General features: G+C 39.4%; 1 protein-coding gene and 1 long non-coding RNA gene across 6 annotated transcripts in view; one reads left to right on the forward strand and one right to left on the reverse strand.

The window, feature by feature from the left end:
* The window catches only part of GGH (gamma-glutamyl hydrolase), a gene marked incomplete in the record, with an annotated part of 28,178 nt that extends 25,856 nt beyond the window's left edge, over window positions 1-2,322 (reverse strand). Inside the window, 1 exon segment of the mRNA XM_027769136.1 lies at window positions 2,089-2,322. Coding sequence (XP_027624937.1) covers window positions 2,089-2,197 — 109 coding nt within the window.
* Window positions 2,323-2,337: 15 nt separating this feature from the next.
* Window positions 2,338-25,595, forward strand: part of LOC102486348 (uncharacterized) — a 75,399-nt gene continuing 52,141 nt past the window's right edge. For all 5 annotated transcript variants that reach the window (XR_003548245.1, XR_003548244.1, XR_003548243.1 and 2 more), the window contains exons 1-2: window positions 2,338-2,991; window positions 7,113-7,234. This is a non-coding gene — a long non-coding RNA (uncharacterized LOC102486348). The remainder of the gene's footprint in view (window positions 2,992-7,112; window positions 7,235-25,595) is intronic.

Below are 25,595 nucleotides of genomic sequence, written 5' to 3' on the forward strand. Positions count from 1 at the left end.
TTTTTTTTGGAGAGATTTTCACTGTAGGGCGCGTGCGCTCGCCAGACAGACAGAGAGAGACATAGAGACAGAAAGCGAGAAATCACCCCCCAGGGGGGATGGTCACGCCGCAATCCCTTCTCCTCCATTCTCCTCTCGGGATCTTGGGCACGCACGCACACGCGCCCGGCGTGAGTTTTAAGCCACCGGGTCCGGGACACGAACCGCGGTCGACTACGTGGGAATCCAGCGACATAGCCATTACGCTAACTGCTGGTTCCCCATCTGGCATGTTTTTCAAGCCGCTGTGTCAGGGACTGGAATGTGCAGTGGGCCATGTGGAACCCAGCTGCCTCAACTACCACACCACTGGTTGACCCACTTTTTTTCTTAAGCACACTTACTTTTTTCTTCCATAATCAAGATAGAGACAGCATCCCCTTTGAGGTCTTGATGCCATGATCTGCTCCCAGCCTCAGGCAGCCCCAGATCACAAGCACAGAGTGTTCAGTGTGCTTAGGGACTTCTCTAGATGCGAACTAAACACCTTTCCGTGTTGGTCAGCCTCACAGAGCATCAATTACCACTGTGCCCACAGTGCGGCCCCTCCAACCATACATTAAGACCATCTCACGACTTTGCGGTTTTCTTGTCTTTGAATCCTGTGCACTCCCTAGAGCAGTGCCTTACACAACTAAGAAAGTAAGGCATTTACCTTATTTGATCAGGGTGATCGAAAGCATACACCATTTTCAACATTTGCCCCAGACTACCCCGAGTTCTAGGAAAGCAAAGTGAATCCTCTTTTTTCCTTTATTTCTCCTCCCTTAACCCACAAAATGCAACTCATTACATATAATTATATTTGAGTTAATTCTCCTTAGAGAATCTAACCATCATTTTAAATCTTTTTTTTTTTTTTTGAGAGGTTTTTGCTATAGGGTGCGTTCGCTCACCAGACAGAGAGAAACAGAGTGACAGAAAGCAAGAACTCACCCCCCGGCGGGGATGGCCATGCGGCAATCCCTTCTCCTCCATTCTCCTCTCAGGATCTTGGGCACGCACGCACACGCGCCCGGCATGAATTTTAAGCCACTGGGTCCGGGACAAGAATCACGGTCGACTACGTGGGAGTCTAGCGACATAGCCATTACGCTAACTGCTGGTCCCCATTTTAAATAGCTATGAAAAAAGGCATTTGGGACAAGCAGATGGCATAATGGTTATGTCGCTAGACTCCCATGTAGTCAACAGAGGTTCAAATCCCAGACTGGCTTAAAACTCGGCGGGCACATATGCATGTGTGCCCAAGATCCCAGAGAAGAATGAAAGAGAAGGAATTGCGTACAGCCACCTCCAGGGGGTGATTTCTCACTTTCTCTCTCTCTCTCTCTCTCTCTCTCTCTGGCAAACGCACATGACCTATAGCAAAAACCTTCTAAAAACAAATAAAATAAAGATAATGCATGTACCAAAAAAAAAAAAAATTACTCCTCCTTTCGGGACCAGCAGTTGGCATAGTGGCGATGTTGCTGGACTCCCATGTAGATGACCACGGTTCGAGTCCCAGACCCCGTGGCTTAAACTCAATGCCTGGAGCGTGCCCAAGATCCCAGAGGAGAATGGAGGAGAAGGGATTGCGGCAAAGCCATGCCCCCTGTGATTTCTCGCTGTCTCTCTGGCGAGAGCACGCGCCCTACAGCAAAAACCTGCCCCCGCCCCCCAAAAAAGATAATGCATGTACAGAATGTGTAGCTGCAAATTAGTAGAATTCCTCACTATGTGTAAAAAAGAAAAATCTTAGAAAAGAAATCCCTCCCTGTGTACAAAACTGAAAATCTGCAGGGTGCTTCTCAGTGCACCCTTCTCCCTCCCAACCTTATGACCCATGAGTCTAAGGAAATCAACGAGGCACCTGCTACATTTCAGCATGGTCCAGTGGTGACAACTGAGTTCTGACTTGCAGGAGAAACTTAGGGACTGATCGTGACCCCGTCCTTGGCATGTAAAAGCGGGACGTGCTACCGTGAGCCCAGCCCCGAGGTCACCAAGCGCAGACGCCCAGCCCGCCGCTCGCCCGCAAGTCCTGGCCTGGCACAGCCTTCTTACCAATGATGGGCTTCTGGGTGACGCCGCGGTGGGGTCTGGACAGCCCGACGCTGGCCAACCAGCAGAGGAGCAGGCCCAGCAAGCACAGCAGCCGGCCCAGGCTCGCCATCGCGCTCGCACCTCCCGCCGCCTTTCAAAGGCACTGGCGGCGGCGGTGGGGCCCTGCTCTCGCTCCCGTGAGGGGTGGGCGGTGCTCGGCCGCGCGGGCCTATGGGAAATGCAGTCCCGGCGCGCGCACTCGGTGACCCCGTGAGCGGGACGCGCCCGGGCCACCTGGGCGGAGGAGGCTCCGGAAACTCCGGGGCGGGCCCCGAGTGCTCTCGCCGGCGACCTCGGGCTCTTCCCAGTCAAGTGCTGCGTCGACGTGGCCACTCCGCGACTGGGGCGGCCGCCCAGGTCCCCCAGGGCCAGCTCGGTCCCGCCTGCCGAGTGTCGTAACCAGGCAGCCGGTCGAGTTCTAGAAGTCTCCGAGAACCCTGCGCCAACTGCAGCTCCTGTTGGCGCTTCTCGCACTGCGCTTTTGATTTAGGGGTCCGGGATCTGGAGGAAGTGAGGAAGAAGGGAGACCGAGGGACCGGGACGCAGCGCCTGGCGCAGGGCCTCGTCTCAGAACTGGGTCGGGGAGTTACCACCGCGCGCGCAAGGAGCGCTAAGCCTGTTGAACCTCACAGTTGGCTCCAACCGCGGAAAACCACTGCTTGCCCCACCAGCCAGGCAGACGTGACGAGTTTGGTTTCTATTCCTCGAAGGAGATTGAGAGTTCTAAATACACGAATGTACATTTAGCGCGACTGTAACTTGTGCTGGATGGAAGTTCCCACGATGTTGGCCAAATTCAGAATAAAATTCTTCGAAGCGTTTTTGAAAACCGATTCGTCAGTGCTAAATATTGAGGATGAAAAGGTGAATTGTGCGGTGTCTCTTTAGCAAAAAAGTTTACAGTTTAATAAGAAAAAAAGATGGGCAGAGCATATGATTTGAAGAGAGAACAAGAACAAAGTTCTGGCATGTTTTAAGAATGACTGACTGAGGCCAGCAGATGGTGTAATGGTTATGTTGCTGGATTCTCACCTAGTTGACCATGGTTAGAGTCCCAGACCTGAAGGCCTAAAACTAACTGCATGTGTGTGTACCTGCCTAAAATCCCAGAGGAGAATGGAGAAGACATTGCAGGTGGCCAACCCTGGGGGGTGGGGGTTTGGTTTTTTTTTTTTTTCTCTTTTTCTGGCCAGTGCATGCACCCTATAGCAAGAAATCTCAAAAAAAAAAAAAAAAAAAAAAAAAAAAAAAAAAAAAAAAAAAAGGAATGACTGCAGCAAGTACTCTGGTGGAACAAGGAAATAACGCTGTTTTAGAAGGCTGTGATAATAGATAAGCCTTAAAGGATGTGGTGAAAGATATTGTGAAACTGCTGAGCTTGTTTTGAGCATAACTGAATAGACAGTAATTATAAATAGGAATTTGCAGTGCTGGAACAATTGACTTAATGCCTAGACAAAATGGCATTATACACAAAAAATTAACTCCAGGTGCAGTAGAGATTTAAATGTGAAAAGCAAATTTTATACTTTTGTCAGAAAATATAGAACTGTGTTTATAATCTTAATGGTTGGAAGGGTTTTATAAAAACATTGTATTAAAAAATACAAATGTTGGGACCAGCAGTTAGCGTAATGACTATGTTGCTGGACTCCCATGTAGTTGACCACAGTTCGAGTCCCGGACCCGGTGACAAACTCAACGCCAGCGTGTGTGCGTGCGTGCCCAAGATCCCCAGAGGAGAATAGTGTGTGGTGTGGCTCTCCCCCCTGGGGATGATTTCTCACTTTCTGTCTCTCTCTCTGTCTTTCTGGCAAGAGTCTTTCTCGCTGTCTTTATGGCAAGGGCGTGTTCCCTATTGCAAACCCCCCCCCCAAAAAAAAATATATATATATACAAATGTTAATGGAAAAATCAATAGATTTTGTGATTTTAAAACTTCGGGTCAGCAGGTGACATGGTGGTTATGGGGTTGGACCTCACTGGACCAACTGCCTGGTTCAAATCCCAGACAATAGCTTAAAAAACACACCAACATGCTGGGCATGTGTGAGCCTAAAATCCTGAGGAGAATGGAGAAGTAAGGATTGCAGCGTGAGCATCCACCCGGCGGGATGATTTTCACTTTCTCTAGTGAGAGTCCACAAACTCTATGGGCAAAAATCTTTAAAAAAAATAAACTTCAGTATAACTTTAATGATAGGTATAGCATTTTCTCTCTTTCACCAGCAGACGCCCCTATGACAAAAGTCATATAAAAAAGAAAAAAAAATTGACAAATCATTTGGAGCGCCTAACCATGCAGCTGGCAGGTGGATGGCTGATAGGGCTCTGCTGTCTGGGCTTTCTCTCTGTCTTTCACCAGCAGAAGCCCCTATGACAAAAGTCATATAAAAAAGAAAAAAAAAATTGACAAATCATTTGGAGCGCCTAACCGTGCAGCTGGCAGGTGGATGGCTGATAGGGCTCTGCTGTCTGGGCTCAGCTCGCTGCGGTGGCAGAGGCTGGAAGGACCTGTCACAGGGGTCAAGACCAGTGCTGCTATAACTAAGAGATCCCAAAAAAGCTCAGCTAGAAGCCATTTAAATCTGAGGTGTCTCCTGCCGTGTTCTGGGACCAAGGTGACTGACTCTGCTCTAAACCCCATCTTCCAGACCCCAAAAAAGCTCAGCCAGTGCCCATTTAAATCTGAGGTGTGTCTTGTTGTATTCTAGGAGGCTACTGATAGTTCCAGAAATCTTCTCTAAGCAATTAGCCTGAAGTGAATATACTACCAAATAGCTAACATTCAGAGAAGAGAAACTGCAGAGTGAGCCCCTGGGAGAAGAACAGAGCTGCAGAGTGTGCAGCTCATCTTCTTCCACATGCCTCGGAACTCCCAGTTGAAACCCTGCAAGTCAACACAGGTGCACCAATTCCCTAGAATCTGTGAGGCCTTTGCAATATCCAGTTCCAAGGTCAAAAGCCAGGTTGCTTCATGAACATCAGGGAAATGGAACTGCAGAGAGATTGTGGGTCACCTCCCGCATTCCTCTGAATGCTTAGAATTAACTCCAAGAAATTAAGAAGAAACATATAATTCATCAGATGACCAGAAATCACCACAGAGGCCCAAGAAATGTGAGAAACCAAGAAAATATCTGTCTCCCAAGGGAAAAGAACAATCCTTCGTCATCCACAGACTGTACAATGGAACTCGTGGAAATGTCCAATAAAGAACTCAGAATATTTGTAGTGACAAAACTAAACAAGATGCAGGAGATGAGAGACAATGAACTCCAGAAAATGCAAGAAAAAGAGACAGTGGGTTCCAGGAAATTCTTTCACAATTTGAAGAAATACATGCCATAAAAAAGAATCAAACAGAGCTGTTAGAGATGAAGACTGTAATACAGGAAATCAAAACCTCCCTCAAAAGTATGATAAGCAGATTAGACCATGCAGAAGATCAAATCTCAGATGTTGAAGACAAAACCTCTGACATAGAAATATCACCAAAAAGACTGAGAAAACAACCCAAAAACATGAGCATAAAAAATGAGAAATACTAGATACCATTAAGTACTGTAACAGCCAGATAATTGGTATCCCAGAAGGTGAAGAAACTAATAAGGGCACTGATAATTATTCCATGAAATCCTGGAAGAAAACTTTCTAAACCTAGAGAGGCACTCAGATATCCAGACCCAAGAAATACAAAGGACCCCTAATAGAATCAATCCAAAAAGATCTTCTCCAAGGCACATTGTAGTCAGATTGGCCAAATCCACAGACAAATACAATACACTAAAATTGGTAAGAGAGAAATGTCAGGTTACTTAACAAAGATTATTTGGGGTCAGCAGATGGCGTAATGGCTACGTCACTGGATTCCCATGTAGCTGACTGCGGTTCAAGTCCCAGACCTGGTGGCTTAAACTCATGCTAGGCATGTGTGTGTGCATGCCCAAGATCCCGAGAGGAGAATGGAAGAGAAGGGACTGTGGTATGGTCATCCCCCCGGGGGGTGATTTCTTGCTTTCTGTCTCTCTGTCAGTATAACTTTAAACAAATGATAGGTACAACACAAACTTGGAAAATGTTTTTATAAAATACAGTATTTCAGAAGTATTTCTAGAATATACAAAGAAATAAATAAGGACAGCAGCATAATAGAAAAAATCAGGAAAGACTATAAAAAGCAAACCAAACTTTTACTACATCATCAGAGAATGCAAATTAAGTCAAAATAATATGTCATATCCATTTGATTGACAAAAATTTAAGCCTTTGCTAAGTCAAGAATATAATGAAATGAGAATTCCCTAACACTGCTAGCAGAATTATAAATTATTACAACTCTTTTTGAGAGCCAGAGCTGGTAAAGATGAAGATCCACGAGAGTCAGTAAGTGGTGTGGTGGTTAAGGTGCTGGACTTCCATATGGCCAAGTGTTCAAGTCCTAAACCTGTGACTTGAAAATTACACTGGGCACATGTGCATGTGTACTCAAAATCCTGAGAGGGGGATGGAAGAGAAGGGATTGTGGCATGATCATCTCCTTGGGATGATTTCTCACTTTCCTTCTCTCTCTCTCTCTCTCTCTCTCTATCTCTATCTCTATCTCTATCTCTATCTCCCCTCCCTCCCTCTCTCTCTTGTGTGCATGCTCTATGGCAGAAACCTTTAAAAAAAAAAGGATGAAGATCCATGTATTCTGTAAACCAGCACTGTTCAGATATAGGTATATACCCTAGAAGAACATGCAGATGTGAGTAAAGAAATATGTACAAGTATGTTTTGTGCTGCTGTTTTCACTAATAGTGAAATATTTAACATAATCTTAATCACCATCAATGAAAGAATGCATAAATAAATTATATGTTTAATTAAGGTATCAGGATTTGTGAAAATAAATGGATTTGGGCTACTTATTAACAGAGCTAGCAGGAGATAACAAATAAATTGTACTTGAGTCTAAAGAATAATTTTTTCTGTTTGAGCAGGAATAATCTCCTCCCAAATCTGTGAGATATATGAGGACTTCAAATAAAACTACACATGATCCATGCCTTCAGCAATACTAGAAAAGAGAGGATACCATAAACATCAAATTGCCAGAAAACAGGTAACTACCAATTTCCAACAAAACGTCCTCCACTGCTCTAAGTCTTTGGGTATGAAGAATGTGGGAGACAAAGCTTCAAAGAATCTTTGAAAAAGAAAAGGAGTGGATTACATAGCAAAAGTATAGGCAAAATTGAGTCCTGGGGACCAGCAGTTAGCGTAATGGCTATCTCGCTGGACTCCCACGTAGTTGACCGCGGGTCGCATCCCAGACCCGGTGGCTTAAAACTCACGACGGGCACGTGTGCATGCGTCCCCAAGATCCTGAGAGGAGAATGGAGGAGAAGGGATTGTGGCATGGCCATTCCCCCTGGGGGGTGATTTCTCGCTTTCTGTCTCTCCGTCTCTCTCTGTCTGGTGAGCACACGCGCCCTATAGCGAAAACCTCTCAAAAAAAAAAAAATTGAGTCCTGAAAGAAAATGTCAAACATTGTGCCAAATCACCAAATAAGCCTAGGTCTTGATAGGTTCTAGCACTGGCTACAGGCAAGGGATTCGAAGTTGAGACCACAGGTGACAGCTTCAAGTAAGTATTGCTTCTAAAGGTAAATCAACTACATTGACAAGTGTAGACATGGCAATGAAGAGAAAGAAGTGTAAATGGAAATAACCAAGCTCTGCAGAAATATTAATTAGTATGATTTATTCTAAGCATAAGATTGAGTGACCTTAGGCCCAGAGAAGGACAAAAATGTTTTTCAGGATGCTGAGATACAGTGGTTCCTGAGATCAGGAAAGTTGTCAATCAGCATAAGGCAGTGTTTACATTAACCTGACCCAAAAGGTAGGACATCTGGAAGCAGAGGTTTGTAGGCTACAGGTGAGTTTGAAATTCTTAGATTAGTAATTGGTTAAAGAAAAATACAAATCTTTGTTCCTGAAAGAAATAAGCAAAAGAATGTCTGTGCTTTACTCTGAGAGAATCAGAAGGCTTACAAAGCACTATGCCAGGGACAGGGTTTAGCATACTACTATCAATGGACCAGAGTGGTCAGTAGGCGTCTATTAATGTTTGTATGTGTGACCTTCCCAGGCCCTCTGGAAACAAATTTGGAATAGGAAAAAGTAGTCAGAATTCTGTCTTCAGAAGTAAGGGAAGAATTAAAGCACTTGTGGAAACAAAAGAGACAAGTCATAATAGCCACCCCTCATCCCCACATATATACTGCTGCCACCACTAAAAACAATCTATTAAAGGAATTACACTTCATTACACTAATAGAAAAAAAAAATGATTCAACCAAAAATATGTCAAAAACAGGATTATAAAAATAAAATTAGAATTAGCGTGTAGCCCGGTAGTTAAGGCAGCTAGGTCCTGTATAGCTGACAGCACAGTTTGAATCCCGGATGTAGCGGCCTGAAGAACACACCAGGTACTTGTGTGTTCATGCCCAAAATCCAGAAAGGAGGTAAAATGGAGGAGAGTTTGTGGCATGACCTGGCTTCAGGTGGGGGAGACAACGCTTCAGTGAATCTTTTCATCACCATCCCAGTCTCTCTCTGGTGAGAGCACATGCCCTCTGCCAAAAATTTAAAATAAAATGAAATAATTTAAAAAAATAAAGTTAGAAACAACACAATACAAAATTGCTGTTCATCAGAAGATGAATTGTAACATTTCACCTAACAAAAATTCTTATCCCCTAAAAATACTTAAAAAACAAAAAAGACAAAGCTCCAAACTAAAATTAAATATTCTAAACAACCACGAGATAATGTGTCTGTGTGTCTATGTGTATCAAATCTAGAATCAGAAATTCAAAACCTGAGGACAAAAATGTACAAAACGACAACAAAAAAATCCCACTGGAGTTGATAAAATTGGGAAAAAAACTTGAAGAAAACTACAAAGTGTCTCAGAAGTGAATAAATTACTTCTGTGTAAAGAAGAAAAGATGGTTCAAATGGAAATTTAATGTAAGTGAAGAAGAGAAGGAATCAACAAAGGAGCTATAAACAAAACAAGTAAAAACAGGTCAGAAAGAAAGGGCTAGAAATGGATGTCAGGCAATGAAAAAAATCTTAACATGTTATGCAAGTCCTTGTAGAAGAAGGAAATACAGCAATAGAATGGGACTAGTTATATGATTCAACCAAAAATATGTCAAAAACAGGATTATAAAAATAAAATTAGAATTAGCGTGTAGCCCGGTAGTTAAGGCAGCTAGGTCCTGTATAGCTGACAGCACAGTTTGAATCCCGGATGTAGCGGCCTGAAGAACACACCAGGTACTTGTGTGTTCATGCCCAAAATCCAGAAAGGAGGTAAAATGGAGGAGAGTTTGTGGCATGACCTGGCTTCAGGTGGGGGAGACAACGCTTCAGTGAATCTTTTCATCACCATCCCAGTCTCTCTCTGGTGAGAGCACATGCCCTCTGCCAAAAATTTAAAATAAAATGAAATAATTTAAAAAAATAAAGTTAGAAACAACACAATACAAAATTGCTGTTCATCAGAAGATGAATTGTAACATTTCACCTAACAAAAATTCTTATCCCCTAAAAATACTTAAAAAACAAAAAAGACAAAGCTCCAAACTAAAATTAAATATTCTAAACAACCACGAGATAATGTGTCTGTGTGTCTATGTGTATCAAATCTAGAATCAGAAATTCAAAACCTGAGGACAAAAATGTACAAAACGACAACAAAAAAATCCCACTGGAGTTGATAAAATTGGGAAAAAAACTTGAAGAAAACTACAAAGTGTCTCAGAAGTGAATAAATTACTTCTGTGTAAAGAAGAAAAGATGGTTCAAATGGAAATTTAATGTAAGTGAAGAAGAGAAGGAATCAACAAAGGAGCTATAAACAAAACAAGTAAAAACAGGTCAGAAAGAAAGGGCTAGAAATGGATGTCAGGCAATGAAAAAAATCTTAACATGTTATGCAAGTCCTTGTAGAAGAAGGAAATACAGCAATAGAATGGGACTAGTTATTAAAACTATAATCTAAGAAAACCTGTAAATAAGAGAAAATTTATCAAATTGCCCTGGTATAATTAACTCTGAAACTTATCCTAGTAAAATTATAAAATAAAGAAAAAGAAAAACTGTCAAGGTCACCAGACAAATCATTTACTTATGAGGGTTAGAATATTAAGATAGAGACCAGCAGATGGCATAATGGCTATGTTGCTGGACTCCTATGTAGTCCCAGACCCAGTAACTTAAAAATGCCAGGTGTGTGTGCATGCATGCCCAAGATCCTAAGAGGAAAGATGAGAAAGGATTGTGGCCTAGCCATCCCTTGGGGGTGATTTCTTGCTTTCTGTCTCTCTGGCAAGTGCACATGCCATATAGCAAACACTTCTCTCTCAAAAAAAAAAAAAAAAAAAGAATATTAAGACAGTCTTAGGGTCCAGCAGGTGGCATGGTGGTTAAGACATGGATTACCATGTGGCTAACTATGGTTCAAGTCCTGTACCCAGAGACTTGAAAATCATAGCAAATAAATAGATAGATAAATAAATAAATGTTAATTAAAAATAGTGTTAGACTTTTCAGTAGCAGTACAAAACTCATGACAAGGCCAGCATGGTGGTGAATAAGTCACTAGATTATAAATGTCCGCTCTGTAGTTCAAGACCCATATCCAGTGACCTGAAAAATACACTGGATGTATGTACATACGTACCCAGAATCTCAAAAGGAGACTAGAGGAGAAGCCACTGTGGCATAGCCATCCCCCAAGGGAATGATTTCTCATTTTCCCTCTTTCTCTGTCTCTCTCAGATGAGTGTACATACTCTATGATGAAAAATAAAACATAAGACAATAATGGAAACAGCATTATTATAAACAAAAACATTCTCAAATTCTTAACTTTATATGTAGCCAAGGTGTACCTCAAGTATGAGAGCTATAGAACCACAGTTTTAAACAAGCTGTAACTGAGGAAATACTATACTCACAGGACTTTAGTGGAAAACCAACTAGAAGATGAACTTCAACCAAATGAAAGATGACTGGGAAAATTTAGCAAAGTAACTGACAGTGAGCATTTAACATATTTAATAACTGACCTGAAACTACAGGAAGAGTGGAAATAGAGATCAAAAATTGAAATGTAAACATCATGTATTCTGCCAAGTGAAGCAATGCAACGGAAGAAATGAGAGGACAAGTGGGAGATAAAGGGGAAAGTAAGATGAGATCATCAGCTGTGTATAGGAAACACATAGATGTCAAAAGACGCAACTCAAAACTGACCAACCAGCTGCATGGCACGACAGGAATGTGCTGCTCAAGAGAAGCTGGATCCTACATGGTGGCTATGGTTCAAATCTTCAAATTCCCAGGCTGTGGTTGAGATAGGCCTGAAACGCACTGGGCATGCACACAAGCGCCAAATACTCCTCAGACTGGAGGACTGAAGGAAGGGGATCACTGCTTCACAGTGTGACTAGGCCTTGTGGAGTATGTTCCTCTCTGTCTTTCTCTCTTTTTTCATTGCATGTGCACATGCTCTATGATGAGCAGCATGAAAAACTGATCAGCCAAGGAGAAAAAGAAGATAGGAGTGAAGAATATGATTAAAGTTCTAAATATCTGCGCCTATACATATAGATGATTGATTGATTTATAGAAATAGAGATAGCTCAAACAGAGATATTACTAGGGGAAAAATATTAGTGACAACCCACCCTCTCAGTATAGGTCATGAGTATCACCAGAGAGACAGAGGAAGAGGAAAAATGAGAAATCACCCCCTCCCCCCTTGGGGGATGACCACATCACAATTGTTTCTCCTTCAGTCTTTTCTCAGGATTTGGGGCACACATGTACATGTGCCAGGTATGATTTTCAAGTTTTTGGGTCCAGGACTCAAACCATGCAGTCAGACATGTGGTATCCAACACCTTAGCCTCCAGGTCACCTGCTGGCCCTGTGAAGCTTTTTTGTAGTTATACAACTGACAAAAAAAAAAAAAAAAGTTAAAAGTTACAAAAATACAAAATGGTTAGATTTTCCACCAGGAGATGTGCAGAGATTGGAGATGCTGAGCAGAAAAGCAGAGCTAAACTTTCAGTTGTCTTGCAGAGCTTTAGAGACAGAGTCCTATTAGAAGGAAGGGACTGCAACAAACAAAGGAGGAGTTTCCTCTTCAAGACAATTACCAGATTTTGAACCAACAGCTGTTAAAAACTAAATGTAAGAACTAAAAAGGGTAGAACTGGGGCCAGTGCTTAAGACACTGAACTCCCACATGGCCAATCATAATTCGAGTCCTGGACCTGGTGGCTTAATTTATTAATTTGGTCAAAATTGAATCATAATAATAAATAAATAAAAATAAATAAATCTTTAAAAAGTAGGGGAGGGAGTTTGAGCAAAATTTCCAAGGCCAAGAAAAAAGAGAATACCCAAGTTACCAACCCACAGCCCAAGAGTACCAATCCTGATGAATGGACATAGACCAAAGACTGAGTTTTAAGAAATCTGCAGCCCAGCTCAAACCAACTCAAGGTCAAATTAGACTGATTAACCTCTCATCTGATTAACAAAAGGAAGAATTATTGCCAGTGGAGAAGCTATTCAAGCTACTAGAGTTAAGCACAATCTCCAACATACAGTAAAATGTTACTAGGGTTGGCCCTACAGCCTAGTGGTTAAAAGGAACCAGATCCCATGTGGCTGACAGTGGTTCAAATCCCAGCTTTCGCAGCTTGGTAAGCATACTGGGTGTCTGTCTATGCATGCCCCAAATCGTAACAAGATGGAAAAATGGATAAATAATTGCAGCATAACCACACCTCACCGGGTGGTGTTTCTCCTTCTCTTTCTCCCTGTACCTGCCCATCTACCTCTATCTCTCTGGCAAGTACATACACCCTCTAGCAATTAAAAAATTTACTAAAACTCGAAGAAACAGAAATGTGTAATAGTACTCTAAAAAGAAAAAGAAAATGGAAGATCTATATGTGATCCTTACACCAGAACTAAAAGACGATGCTTTTATTTTAAACAAAATATTCATTTTAAATACTATAAAACAGATGGGAAAAATAAAAGAGAAATATTTTCAGCAGAGAATTGGAATCTATAAAATGTGATTGCAAATTTCTTTCTAATGTACTTTAAGAATGCCTTATTGTCTCATGTAATAGTTTTATTAATAACTGCAAGACATTATGCCATAAGAGGATCCCATTTTACTTGTTATGAAGAGTGTAAGCACTATGAGTTAGCAAGAAAAGCCGCTAAACAAAAGCCTTAGTTTAATGAAATGTTATGCGAAACGAATATCAAAACTAGACACCTAGAGTAAAACATATTGAATGTAAAAAAAAAAATCAGAAAGAAAGCAAAATACCATTAGAATTACAAAACAAAACAAAAACAACCAGAACAAACAAAAAAAAGCTGTCTTTTTACTCACCAGGAAAGAGACCACTCATAGTGATGGAATACTCTGATTTGTTATCCGAGGGAATTGGAGGTTTAAGTATTAGAAAGACATTGTTCCTGGTGGTTATCCTATTTAAACTTTGAAAGCTGGCACTAAGGAAGAGTAGTTGGTTAAAACAAGTCCCCATTTTCCCTCTATCTTGGGACAGAGACTTTAATTAGGCCAAGAGGAGTATAATAAGTGACTGAAGAGAGTCTGGTTTCCATATGATCCTGTTGAATTAAGAAGCAGAGGCTCCAAGTTCCATAAACTTCTTCAAGTTCTTTGTATCTAGTGTAGTTGCCAAGGGCATAATCGAGATCCCAGTCACTTTTTCACTGATATCTCCTCCTTCCCACTCATCCGTTTAAAGTTCATTATCAACTTGTTTTTCATAAATAACCCTAACAGTATTATCACATCTGAGTGGGCCTATGATACAATTTTTTCCTACTTCAAAAAGGACAATATATTATTCCCCTTCTAAGTGTAGATCTGTCAGTTGACCAGATACTTCATCCTAATTTTACAGCAATGATTTATCTAAAATAATTCAAGAGTAAATGTCTTAAGCCAATATTTTACGTAGGGTGGAGTTTTTGCCACTGACCACGTTTACATTCTTTATTGTCTCTGTAGAAACCACCAGTAATAGAATTTTTGATTCCATAGCTTACACAATTTGTTGCTGTTGAAAATACTGCTGTCACCTATAGTCTTGGGTGTGGTTCATCTAAATGCTCTAACATTTAGGTCTTTGACATCAACCGTCTGCACATCATTCACAGCTATTCTAGCAGGTGATGCCTGACTGTGCCCTAGATCTGTCTAATGCTCTCTGAAGTGCCCTCTTTAGACATGTACTTCCCCTCTTCTTTTACTTGGCCCTGCCCTTCATAAGCCTTGACATCCAGAACCATAGTGGTGGTATGGAAAGGAACATCCCAGCACTATTCCTTATATAGGACAAGGAAGTGGCAAAAAGCATTTCATTATGACTGCTTTGATCTCACCTTTTAGTCTGAAGATATTGGGTCATCAGAAAAGTCATGACGTAAGTTTTCTTTGTTTTTCTATGCAAAAATGCATCACGACTTTTCTGATAACCCAATAGATTGGAGAGCTCTTAGATGGATTATCTTCTCAAAGGGAGAGATTAACCTGTGTGGGCCCCACTAAGAACTCCACAGACCACTAGAGAAAAGGGAGAAGGAAGAGGAAGTGAGAAATGAATAAAGTTAGGAGCATTAACAATGTGGTATACATGTAGAAGGTCAATCGAGTCACTGTTCAGGCACCTATTTCCATTTGGTGAAACTAGTAAATTTAGTAAGACCAGAACATACATGTCTGAGAACAAGTCATGACTTGTTAATCACAAAAGTATGGGTCACATTCTAGCATCCTCCCAGGTAGGGCTTTATGTACAAATAGGATCTAAAGGCTTAGAAGAACCACTATCTGGAGGAGCAAGTATAACCTACTTTAGTTAAACTCTGTTCTAGCGAGCTTTCCTTAGATAATAGGATGGAAGGAAGTTGGTGGGAGTCAAAGATTTTTTTTTTCTCGTGTTTGTGTTTTAGACATGAAATAAATCATCCTAGAGTTTAGTGAAATGAGCAGCAAAAATGTGCAGGATTTAAATCCGTCACCACCTATGAAGGTGTTCTACAATTTTAAAACCAAATGATTTCTCACTAAAGTTAGAAAGGGGCATTTATTTGCGAGTTTGCAAGTTCTTCACTCATGATATCCTTAGATGGAAGGTAATTAATGTAGATTGTCTAAATTCCATTAGGAATATATGAACAAGTTTGTGTATTTTCCTCAATGTTCATGTTTTGTAAACTTAGTCCGTAGTGCAACCCTGTTTGAGTCTTGGACCTGGCAGCTTGAAACATGCTGGGTGCATGTGCAAGTGTGCCCAAGATCCTGAGAGGAGAGTGGAGAAGAAGGGATTGAGGCATGGCCATCCTCCCAGGAGGTAATTTCTAACATTCTGTCTCTCCCTCAAGCACATACGCCCTATAACCAAAATCTCTCTCTCAAGAAAAAAAAAAAAAAAAAGTGATTTGATCATGAGGACTTTACTCTCATGATCAAATGCCATTATCAAAGGAGTGAGTTCCTTGTACAGGGGCAAATTCAGCCCCCTTTTCTCATACATGCCTTTTTATTTTTCACTTTTGTATGTTTTTTCTTGTCTAAGAACTCCCATTAGCAATTCCTTTAAAGCTGGTCTAGTGGTGATAAACTCCATTCATTTCTGTTTCTCTGGGAAGGTTTTCCTTTCTCTTATTTCTGAAGGACAACTCTTCCAAGTATTCTCAGTTGGCTGTTTTTCTTTTTCAGCACTTTGGGTATATCATCCCATTCTCTGTTTCTTTTTTAATTCGTTCAAGATATAATCAAGGACACAAATGAAAAATGCATGACAAATTAAAAATTAGCTTGAAATTATTGGAATGATATAAATGTCATCATGCATACTTTAATCTTTATAAACATGTATAATTAAACTAATTTGTGAAATAACCTACTACACAACAGAGTTTAGTTCATTTCATAGTAAACTCTATCTCTATCTCTATATCTATCTCTATCTCTCCCCACCTTTCTCTCTTACACATTTTTCCATCTGTCAAATGTTTCCTCCCCTTTTACCTCACACCTCTTCTCCACCACCCACTCTCTACCATCCATTCTCCCCCATTCTAGACAGGATTTACAACCATCCTCTCCACTATCACATTTTCAGGTCTCTCAATCTCTGATGAAGCACTCAGTACAAATCAAAATTGAATGGGAATTTACAATTTCAAAGTCTCAACATTTGCTCAACATTAAATCTTCTATATTCATCCATTTTGAGTTAAGTGATAGGATCTCATTGCTTCTTATGCCTGTGTAATATTCCATAGTATATATATGCCACAGTTTCTCAAAGCCATCATCAGTTTTTGAACACTTAGATTGGCTCCATGTTTCAGCAAAGGTAAATAATGCTACAATAAACATGTATGTGCAGATGTCTTTCCAACTCAGTGTTTTTCTATCGTTTGGGTAAATACCAAGAAGTGGGATTACTAGGACATATGTAAGGTAAATACCAAAAAGTGGGATTACTAGGACATATGGAAGTTCTTTTTGCAGGTTTTTGAGAAAGCTCCATATTGTTTTCCACAAAGGTTGGACTAATTTACATTATCAGCAACAGTGTAAGAGAGTTCTCTTCTCACCACAAACTCATAAGCAAAGAAAACTCTAACTAGAGTGAAAAGACAGTTCTTTATTATTTTGTAGTTCTTTATTATTTTGATCCTAGCCATTCTAACTGGGATTAAGAGTTCTCATTGCAGTCTTAAATTGCACTTCCCTTATGACAAGAGACTTTGTACATTTTTTCATATGGCTTAGCCAATCGTAAATCTTCATTGAAGAGTCTATTCAATTCATTTGCCCATCTTTAAATTAGGTTATTCATTTTTTAAATGGGTGATCTGTTTCAGTTTACTATATATCCTAGATATCAATCTTTTCTCTGAGAAATAATTTGCAATATTTTCTCCCATCCCAAGAGCTGTCTTTTCACTCTAGTTAAGAGTTTTCTTTGCTGTGAGAAAGCTTTTTAGCTTGATATAATCCCACATGTCTATTTTAGAAGCCATTGCTTATGCTTTAGGGGTCTTACTTAAATTTTTTTTGCCTACTCCAATGTCTTCAAAATTTCCCCTACATTTTTACCAGTAGTTTTGTAGTTAGAGGCTTTATATTTAAATTTTTTATCCATTTTGAGTTAATGGGTGGAGATAGAGGTCCAATTTTATTTTCCTGCATATGTATATCCAGTTCTTCTAACACTATTTGCTAGCGAAACTTTTCTCCACTACACTGTCTTATATCCTTTATCAAAGATCAGTTGATTGTTTGATCTGGGGTTTATTTCTGGATTCTCTATTCTATTCCATTGGCTTATGTATCTATTTTTGTGCCAGTATCATGCTATTTTGATTATCACTGCTTTGTAATATACTTTAAAGTTGCTTAGTGAGGTGCCTTCTATTTTGGGGGAGTACAATATTGCCTTGGAAATATGAAGTCTTTTTGATTCCAGACAAATTTTGTAATTGTTTTTTCTATTCCTGTGAAGAATGTCTCAGATAATTGGATCAGAATTACATTGACTACATTGATTTATGTAGGACTAACATTTTGATTAAATTGATTCTTCCAACCCAAGATGGGCTTCCATATTTTTGTACCATATTCAGTTTCTTTTTTCAGTTTCTCATAGTTTTCTTTGTAGAGGTCTTTTACCTCTTTGATTAGATTAATTCCACAGTACCTTATTTGTTTTGTAACTATTGTAAATGGGATTGCTTTTTTGAATTTGGTCTGTTCATTGCTGATATACAAAAATGCTATAGATTTTATTGACTTTGTGCCCTGTAACTTTACTGAATTCATTTATCAATTCTAGGAATTTTCACGAATTCCGTTGGATTTTCTTTGTATATAATCAAATGAAAATAGGGACAGTTTAACTTCTTTTCCTATATGAACACCTCTTATTTAATTCTCTTGTCTGATTGTGTTGGCTAGGACTTCCAGCACTGTGTTAAAAATGAGTGGAGAGAGTGTTCTAGTTTCTAATGGGAGGGCTTTTAGCTTTTCCCATTCAGTATGATATTTACAATAAGTATGTCATAGATGGCTTTTATTACGTTGAGGAATGTTCCTTCTCCAATTTTGCTAAGAGTCTTGATCATAAAGGTTGTTGTATTTTTATCAAATGCTTTTTCACATTTACAGATATGATCATATGATTTCTATCTTTCTTTCTGTTACTGTGGTGTATTATTGTTTTTACATATGTTGATCCATCCTTGCATCCCCAGAATAAAGCCTATCTGGTCATGATGTGTAATCTTCTTGATATGTCATCGGATTCAGTTTGCTAATATCTAGCTGAAAACTTTTTTATCAGGATTCATCAGGTATATTGGTCTGTAGTTTTCTTTCTTTCTTTCTTTCTTTCTTTCTTTCTTTCTTTCTTTCTTTCTTTCTTTCTTTTTTTGTTATATCTTTGTCTGGTTTTGGTACCAAAGTAGTAGAGGCTTCATAAAATAAGTTTGGGAGGATTTCTTCCATTTTTTTAAGAAAAAATTTTATTGCCATAGGATGTGTGCATTCACTGGAGAGACAGAAAGAGACAGAGAAACAGAAAGCAAGAAATCATCCCTCCAGGGGAGATGGCCATGCTGCAATCCCTTCTCCTCCCTTCTCCTTTCAGAATTTTGGGGATGCATGCACATGTACCCAGAGTGAGTTTTAAGCCACTATGTCTGGAATTCCTACTGTAGTCGACTATGTGGGAGTCCAGCGATGTAACCATTATACCATCTGCTGTTCCCAGATTTCTTACTTTTTAATCTTTGGGAATAGTTTGAGAAGAACTGGAGTTAGCCCTTCTTTAAAAGTTTTGTAGAATTCAGAAGTGAAGCCATCTGAACCTGGACTTTTCTTGGTTGGGAGATTATTTATTACTGTTTCAATCTCTTCATTTGTTATTGGTCTATTTAGGCTTACTATTTCATCCTGATTCAACCTAGGTATAGTGTACTCATCCAGATATTTGTCCATCTTATTTAGGTTTTCTAGTTTGTTGGAATATAGTTGCTCATAGCATTCTCTCATAATTCTAGTATTTCAAATTTATCAGTTATAACATTGCCAGCTTCATGATTGATTTTATCTATGATTCCTTTCTGTTTTTCTTGATTAGTCTAGCTAATGGTTTATCAATTTTGTTTGTTCTCTCAATAAGTTGCTTTTAGTTTCATTGATTGTTTGCATAGTTCTTTTATTCTCTATTTCATTTAATTCAGCTCTAATCTTTACTATTTCTTTTCTTCTTTTTTTGGGGGGGGGGTATTTTTTTCCCATTGCCTTAAGATGTGATGCTCAGTTTTTATTTTAAAGAATTATTTTTTAAAAGAATTATTTATTTAACTTTATTTTTTTATTCATTCATTTATTTTTTTAATTTTTATTTTTTATTTATTTTTTTTGAGAGGCTTTCGCTATAAGGTGCATGCGCTCGCCAGACAGACAGAGAGACAGAAAGCGAGAAATCACCCCCCCCCAGGGGGTATAGTCACGCTGCAATCCCTTCTCCATTCTCCTCTCGGGATCTTGGGCATGCACGCACACACGCCCCGCGTGAGTTTTAAGCCACCAGGTCCAGGATGCAAACCGTGGTTGACTATGTGAGAGTCCAGCGACGTAGCCATTACGCTAACTGCTGGTTCCCTCATTCATTTATTTTTAATTTCACAAGAGAGAGACACACATAGAGAGAGAGAGAGGGAAATTGAGAAAGCAAGTCATCAGGTCTGGGACTCGAACCGTGGTCAGCCATGTGGGAGTGCCCAGTGCCTTAATCACCATGTCATCTACTGTTCCCTAAAGAATTATTTCTATTAAACTCTATTTTTATTTGTTTTAATTTGACCAGAGAAAGACAGAGAGAGAGAGAGAAAGTGAGAAAGCAAGCTGCCAGGTCCAAGACTTGAACCACAGTAGCTATGTAGGAGTCCAACATCTTTAACCACCACATCACCTGCCAGCCTTGATGTTCAGTTATGTATTTGCCACCTTTCTATTTTTTTCTTGCGAGCAGTAATGTCTATAAACTTGCCTGTTTATGACTGCTTTCACTGTGTCCTAAAAGTTATGGAGAGTAGTATGTTAATTGTCTTTTGTTTCAATGAAACTTTTTATTTCAGTCTTAATTTCTTCAGTAGTTTGAAAGTCATTTAGTGGTAGATTATTCAATTTCTATGTTTTCGTGTATGTTCAAGGACTATGACTGATTTCAAATTTAATTCTGCTGTGGTCAGAGAAAATACTGGTTATAGTTTTTATACTTATAAATTTGTATTTATTTGTTTTATGGCCATTATGTGGTCAATCTTTGAAAATGTTCCATGTGGGGATGAGGAAAAAGTATATTCCATAGTTGCTGGATGGCATACTCTCTATATGTTATCAGGTCCACTTGGTTTCTGGTATCAACTAGTTCCTTTGTTTATTTTTGTCTAAAAGACCTGTCCAGTAGTGACAGTGGGATATTGAAATCTCTAACAATTAATGCATTGAAGTCTAAATATCTCTTTATACCTAATAGTCTTTCTTTTATATATTTGGGTGGCCTGGCATACATATTTATGATTGTTATATCTTCTTGATAAATTTATCCTTTTAGAACCATGAAATGTCCTTCCTTATCTATTCTTATGTTTTTTATCCTAAAGTCTATTTTATCTGACATTAATATCACAACACCTGCCTTTTTTTCACTTCTGTTTCCTTGAAATAACTTTCCAGCCCTTCACTTTCTGTCTCTTTATATATCTTTGTCAATGAGGTGTGTTTCTTGTATGCAACATATAGAGGGTCCCAGTTTTATCATCCATTGAGCCAAACTATCTTTTATTGATAGTTGGAAATTTTAATCCATTAACATCCAAGGTTATTATTGATATATATTTGGCTTAATCTTGTCATTTTCTCCACTCTCTTTCTCTCTTTTTTTATTTTTCCTACTTGCTTTGTGTTCTCTTGCTTCTATTTATGTCTCTTTAGTTTTCCAGATGTGGAGTTCTCTTAAGTAATTCTTAAGCAATTCTTTCTTCTGCATGTCTAATCTGTTGTTAATACTTTTCAGGAAGGTTTTGATTTCCTGGATTGTATTATTTAACTCCAAAAGTTTTTGTTTTTAATTATTTTTCAGGATATCTATCTCTTTATAGAGTTCCACCTTTAAGTTATGAAATAATTTTCTCATCTCCTGAACTTGTGTGTTTTCTCTTGCATCACATTGAGTTACTTATAATAAATATTCTCAATTCTTTTTCTGACATTTTTACATTTCTTATGTTTTGTCCATTAGTGATAGGGAGTAATAGTGTTCCTTTGGGAAGAAGCATTTTCTGCTTTTTTTCATGTTTCTTGAGAATCTGCTACAATTTCCAGGCATTTAGTGATGAATTCACTCCTCTCAGATTTGTACAGAAAAAATGTCTATGCTTTTTTTGCTGAAGTGAGTGTGGTGAGAAAATTCCTGCAGGATCTCACCATATTCAAATGTTCTGCCTCATATTTAATTAAAATTTTCTGGTCTCTATGTAGCTGAGGGCTGGGCAGAGAAGCTAGATTGTGTAATGGTATGTAAAGTTGTATGACATGCTATGTTCATCTGGCTGGTCAAAACAGCTGCTTGTCTGGCAGGCTAAAGCAGCTTCTCCTCTCACACCCAAGGCTCTGCAGGAGGATTTTGATGATGAGGTAGTGTTCAGGTGGCTCCATTTTCCCTCTGCTCCTAGAAAGGTGAAGGATAGAGTGACATCAATACCAGAACCAAAAAAACAGCTCCTCTTACCTGTTCAAAAGGCAAAGGCAGTCACTCCTCACGTATGCCAGATTCAACAGGAAGCCTTTGATGGTGAGACTGGGTCCAGGTGGCCCTATTTGTCCTTTGTTCTTGGATATGTAAAGACTAGGATGGTAGGGGCAGCTGCTCTCCACATACCCCAGGCTCAGCAGGAGATTTTTAATCATGATTTATTTCTTATCTCTTCCTGCTTTCAGTATTCTTGCTTTTCTTTGATTTATGATCATTTGATTGTGGTATGTCTTAGTGAACTTTTTGGGTTGCATTTCATTAATGACTTCTGAGTTTCTTGTACCTGGATGTTGTTGTTCCACAGATCTGAGAAATTTTCAGCATTATTTCCTTAAATATGCTTTATAGGCCATTCTCTCTTCTCCCTCAGAAACTATTGTTATTTGAAGGTTAGTTTGCTTTATGGTACCCCATAATTTCTATAGATCTTTATTCTTTTTTCTTTTTGTGCCTTTAGATTATTTCATGTATCCTGTCTTAAAGCTCACTAGTTTTTTATTCTGTTTGATCAAGTCTGCTGTTCAAGTTGTCTATTAAATTGTTCAGTTTAGTTAATATATTCTTCATCTCTAAGATTTCTGATTGTTTTATTTCTCCTATTTCTTTGTCATGCTTTTTATTTTATTCATGAATAATTTTTTTTCCAAATGTAACTTAATTTTTTATCTGTATTTTCTTGCAGTCCCTGAACCTCTTTAGAAGGCTTACTTGCAATTATCAGACATTTCCTTGATGTCTACTTCTTCTGGGTCCATTACTGGCACTTTACTAGTTTATTTTGGTGGTGTCATACTTCTCTGATTTTTCATAATCATTCTGTCCTTACATTGATTCCTATGCATTTGAGAAGACTGCTTTTTCCAACCTTTGCAGTAGCTCTTTGGTGGTAATAAACCTTTAATATTTAGTCTAGCCTGAGATTTTCGAATGGAACAGGTGGCAATTCTGGAGAAACAGATTGGTTTTGGGTACTCTCAATGGGTTGAGTCTCTTCCTGTGCTCTAAGTTGGAATGGTGTTGCTGGCTGTGCTCTGTCATCCAGTGAGACCACTGGTTGGACTCCACTGACAGGTAGGGATGCTAGCTGGACTCTACAATCATCTCTGTGCAGGATTGCAAGTTGTCTTTCCTGACTGGGTGATACTGTTGATTAGAACCTGATAGAAGCTACCCACCTAAACCACCACACCATTTGCCAGCCCCCACATCACCCTGTTTTCACACCATAAAGCTGGTGAATCTTGGAAGAGATCTTTTGTTTTGTTAAGGGAGGAGGTAGTAATGGATGTAGAGAAACCCCCAAAGGAAAATCCTGAGGTGGGAGGTAATAGGAAGAAGAGAAAGAGAGAGAACACTTAGGCGAAAGAGAAAGACTACTAAAAGAGATACTGAGGTTTTGCTAGGTGAGCTTTAATTTAGTCCTCTTTTCCTTTTTTGCATGAAAGCTTTTAGAAGTCTGAATTATTTATTAAAGCCTTATAGTGTGTTCATGTGCACACATGCACATGCATTGGATATGTGTGTTTCAGCACAGTGACTGGGTGAGGGCAGTGTCAGCAGAGGCACTGTCACATTTCAAAACCTACATAAAACATGCATGGAGCAGGGGACTGAATAAAACTGGGCATGATGGAGTTCAAAACCCTCCCCAGTACCCTTGCTAATTCCAGATATACCATCAACCTGTGAGAACGTATTTGGGTAGCTTCTATCAAAGACAAAAACTGGACAAGAGATTGATTTTATTCTGGCTATTGTAATATGAACAGCACTGCAGATCTAAAAATGAGAATATCTCAGCAAGATGGTTTTTCCTTAGACTTTCATTGAAAGGAATAAACATAGCAAATTGAGGATTTATACAAGAGGTTATTTTCAAAGCAGGAGAAGTCTCAATCAGGTATCTGAACAGAAAATATGTTTCTCTGTAGTTAGCAAATTTCAGGGGGACAAACAGTTCTAATCTTAGCTAATCAATCATGAAACAAAGAATGAAAAGTTGGAGTTGTAATCTGGCTTTCTCAGCAGGTTCAGACAGAGGAGAAAGATCTCCATTTGGCCTTGTCAGTCTCCTCCATTCAAGACAAATATCATTTAGAACAATTTTAGCGGTTAAATTAATTTCTCTGTGATTTTGGTTATGGTTCAGTGAAATAGTCCACAGAGTCAGAATTTCTTGTTGGTGCTGTCTTGAAGAAAAAGCTAAATCATCTATTTGGGCTTGATCTTACATAGAACTGACATTCTGGAAACAAAGCATCTAGTGGGGGGGATTTATAAAAATAAGCAGAAAAATAATTATAATAGACACTGTTAAGAAATATAACCATGACTTGAGCTAGACAGCAACCAGTCTTGTAGGCTGTAGCTTCTTAGAAATTGGTGAAGAGGTCTGTTGATGAAGTTCAGACTGTGATCAATTTATTCACTTGCAACTTCAGTATTCTTGTTTATGATGTAGAGACCAGGTAAGTTTTGGGAGAATGAACATCCATCAATTGCTTCCATCTCCTCTCTGGACACCAAGATCATATTGCATAACAGTTGGTGGTGGAAACTGTGTGTTGAGTCTTTTGAAGTTCCCAGAGGAGATAAATGTTCTTTGTCCTGACATTTGCAGTGATGATTATCTCCCATATTAGGGTGTGGAACATGTGAGAGCTTTGTCTCACTCTTGAGTATCCCGTACTGTAACTACCCCAAGAACAAATGTGGCCCAAATGCAATCAGCTGTGGCAGTAACTCTTTGGGCTCGTTTAGCAATTTCTCAGCTTTCTTTTCAAAGGTTTCTTTAGATTCAGCAGTAAAAAGAAGAATGCAGGGACCAGCAGTTAACGTCATGGCTATGTGACTGGACTCCCATGTAGTCGACTGTGGTTCACCTCCCGGCCCTGTGGCTTAAAACTCACGCCAGGCGCGTGTGTGTGCGTGCCCAAGATCCCGAGAGGAGAATGGAGGAGAAGGGATTGCGGTGTGGCCATCCCCCTTGGGGGGTGATTTCTTGCTTTCTGTCTCTCTGTCTCTCTTTGTCTGTCTGGCGAGCACACATGCCCTATAGCAAAAACTTCTCCAAAAAAAAGAGAAGAAGAATGCAGTAATGTTTTGGTGTCAGCCTTAACATTTTCAGGAGGCACAGTTACTATTGACTATTGACACGACATTGTCAAGGCCAAAGATAGACAATGAAGAAGGCAGAGGGGAGATTTCATAGTTTAAGAAGGCAGTTCAATTACATGTATGGAAAGGACTGACAAGATTGGCTAAGCAACATGAGCCTGTCAGTGTTGGGAAATACCAATGGGTTCTTCTTCCACAAATTAAATAAGTGTTTTTTGGGGCTAACCAAGTGAAAAGGGTTCATTCTTCCCCTAATGTTATCTTTTCTACCACACAAGATTGAGAAAAGGATATGACTGTATCCTGATTTGGACTTTCCTATATGCAAAACTTTAGTGTCCCCAGAAAGCAGTACCATGGTGAATATATAGTTTTATTTCATAT

Source organism: Tupaia chinensis, unplaced genomic scaffold, assembly GCF_000334495.1.
Source record: "Tupaia chinensis unplaced genomic scaffold, TupChi_1.0 Scaffold148698_1, whole genome shotgun sequence".
Taxonomy (NCBI): domain Eukaryota; kingdom Metazoa; phylum Chordata; class Mammalia; order Scandentia; family Tupaiidae; genus Tupaia; species Tupaia belangeri.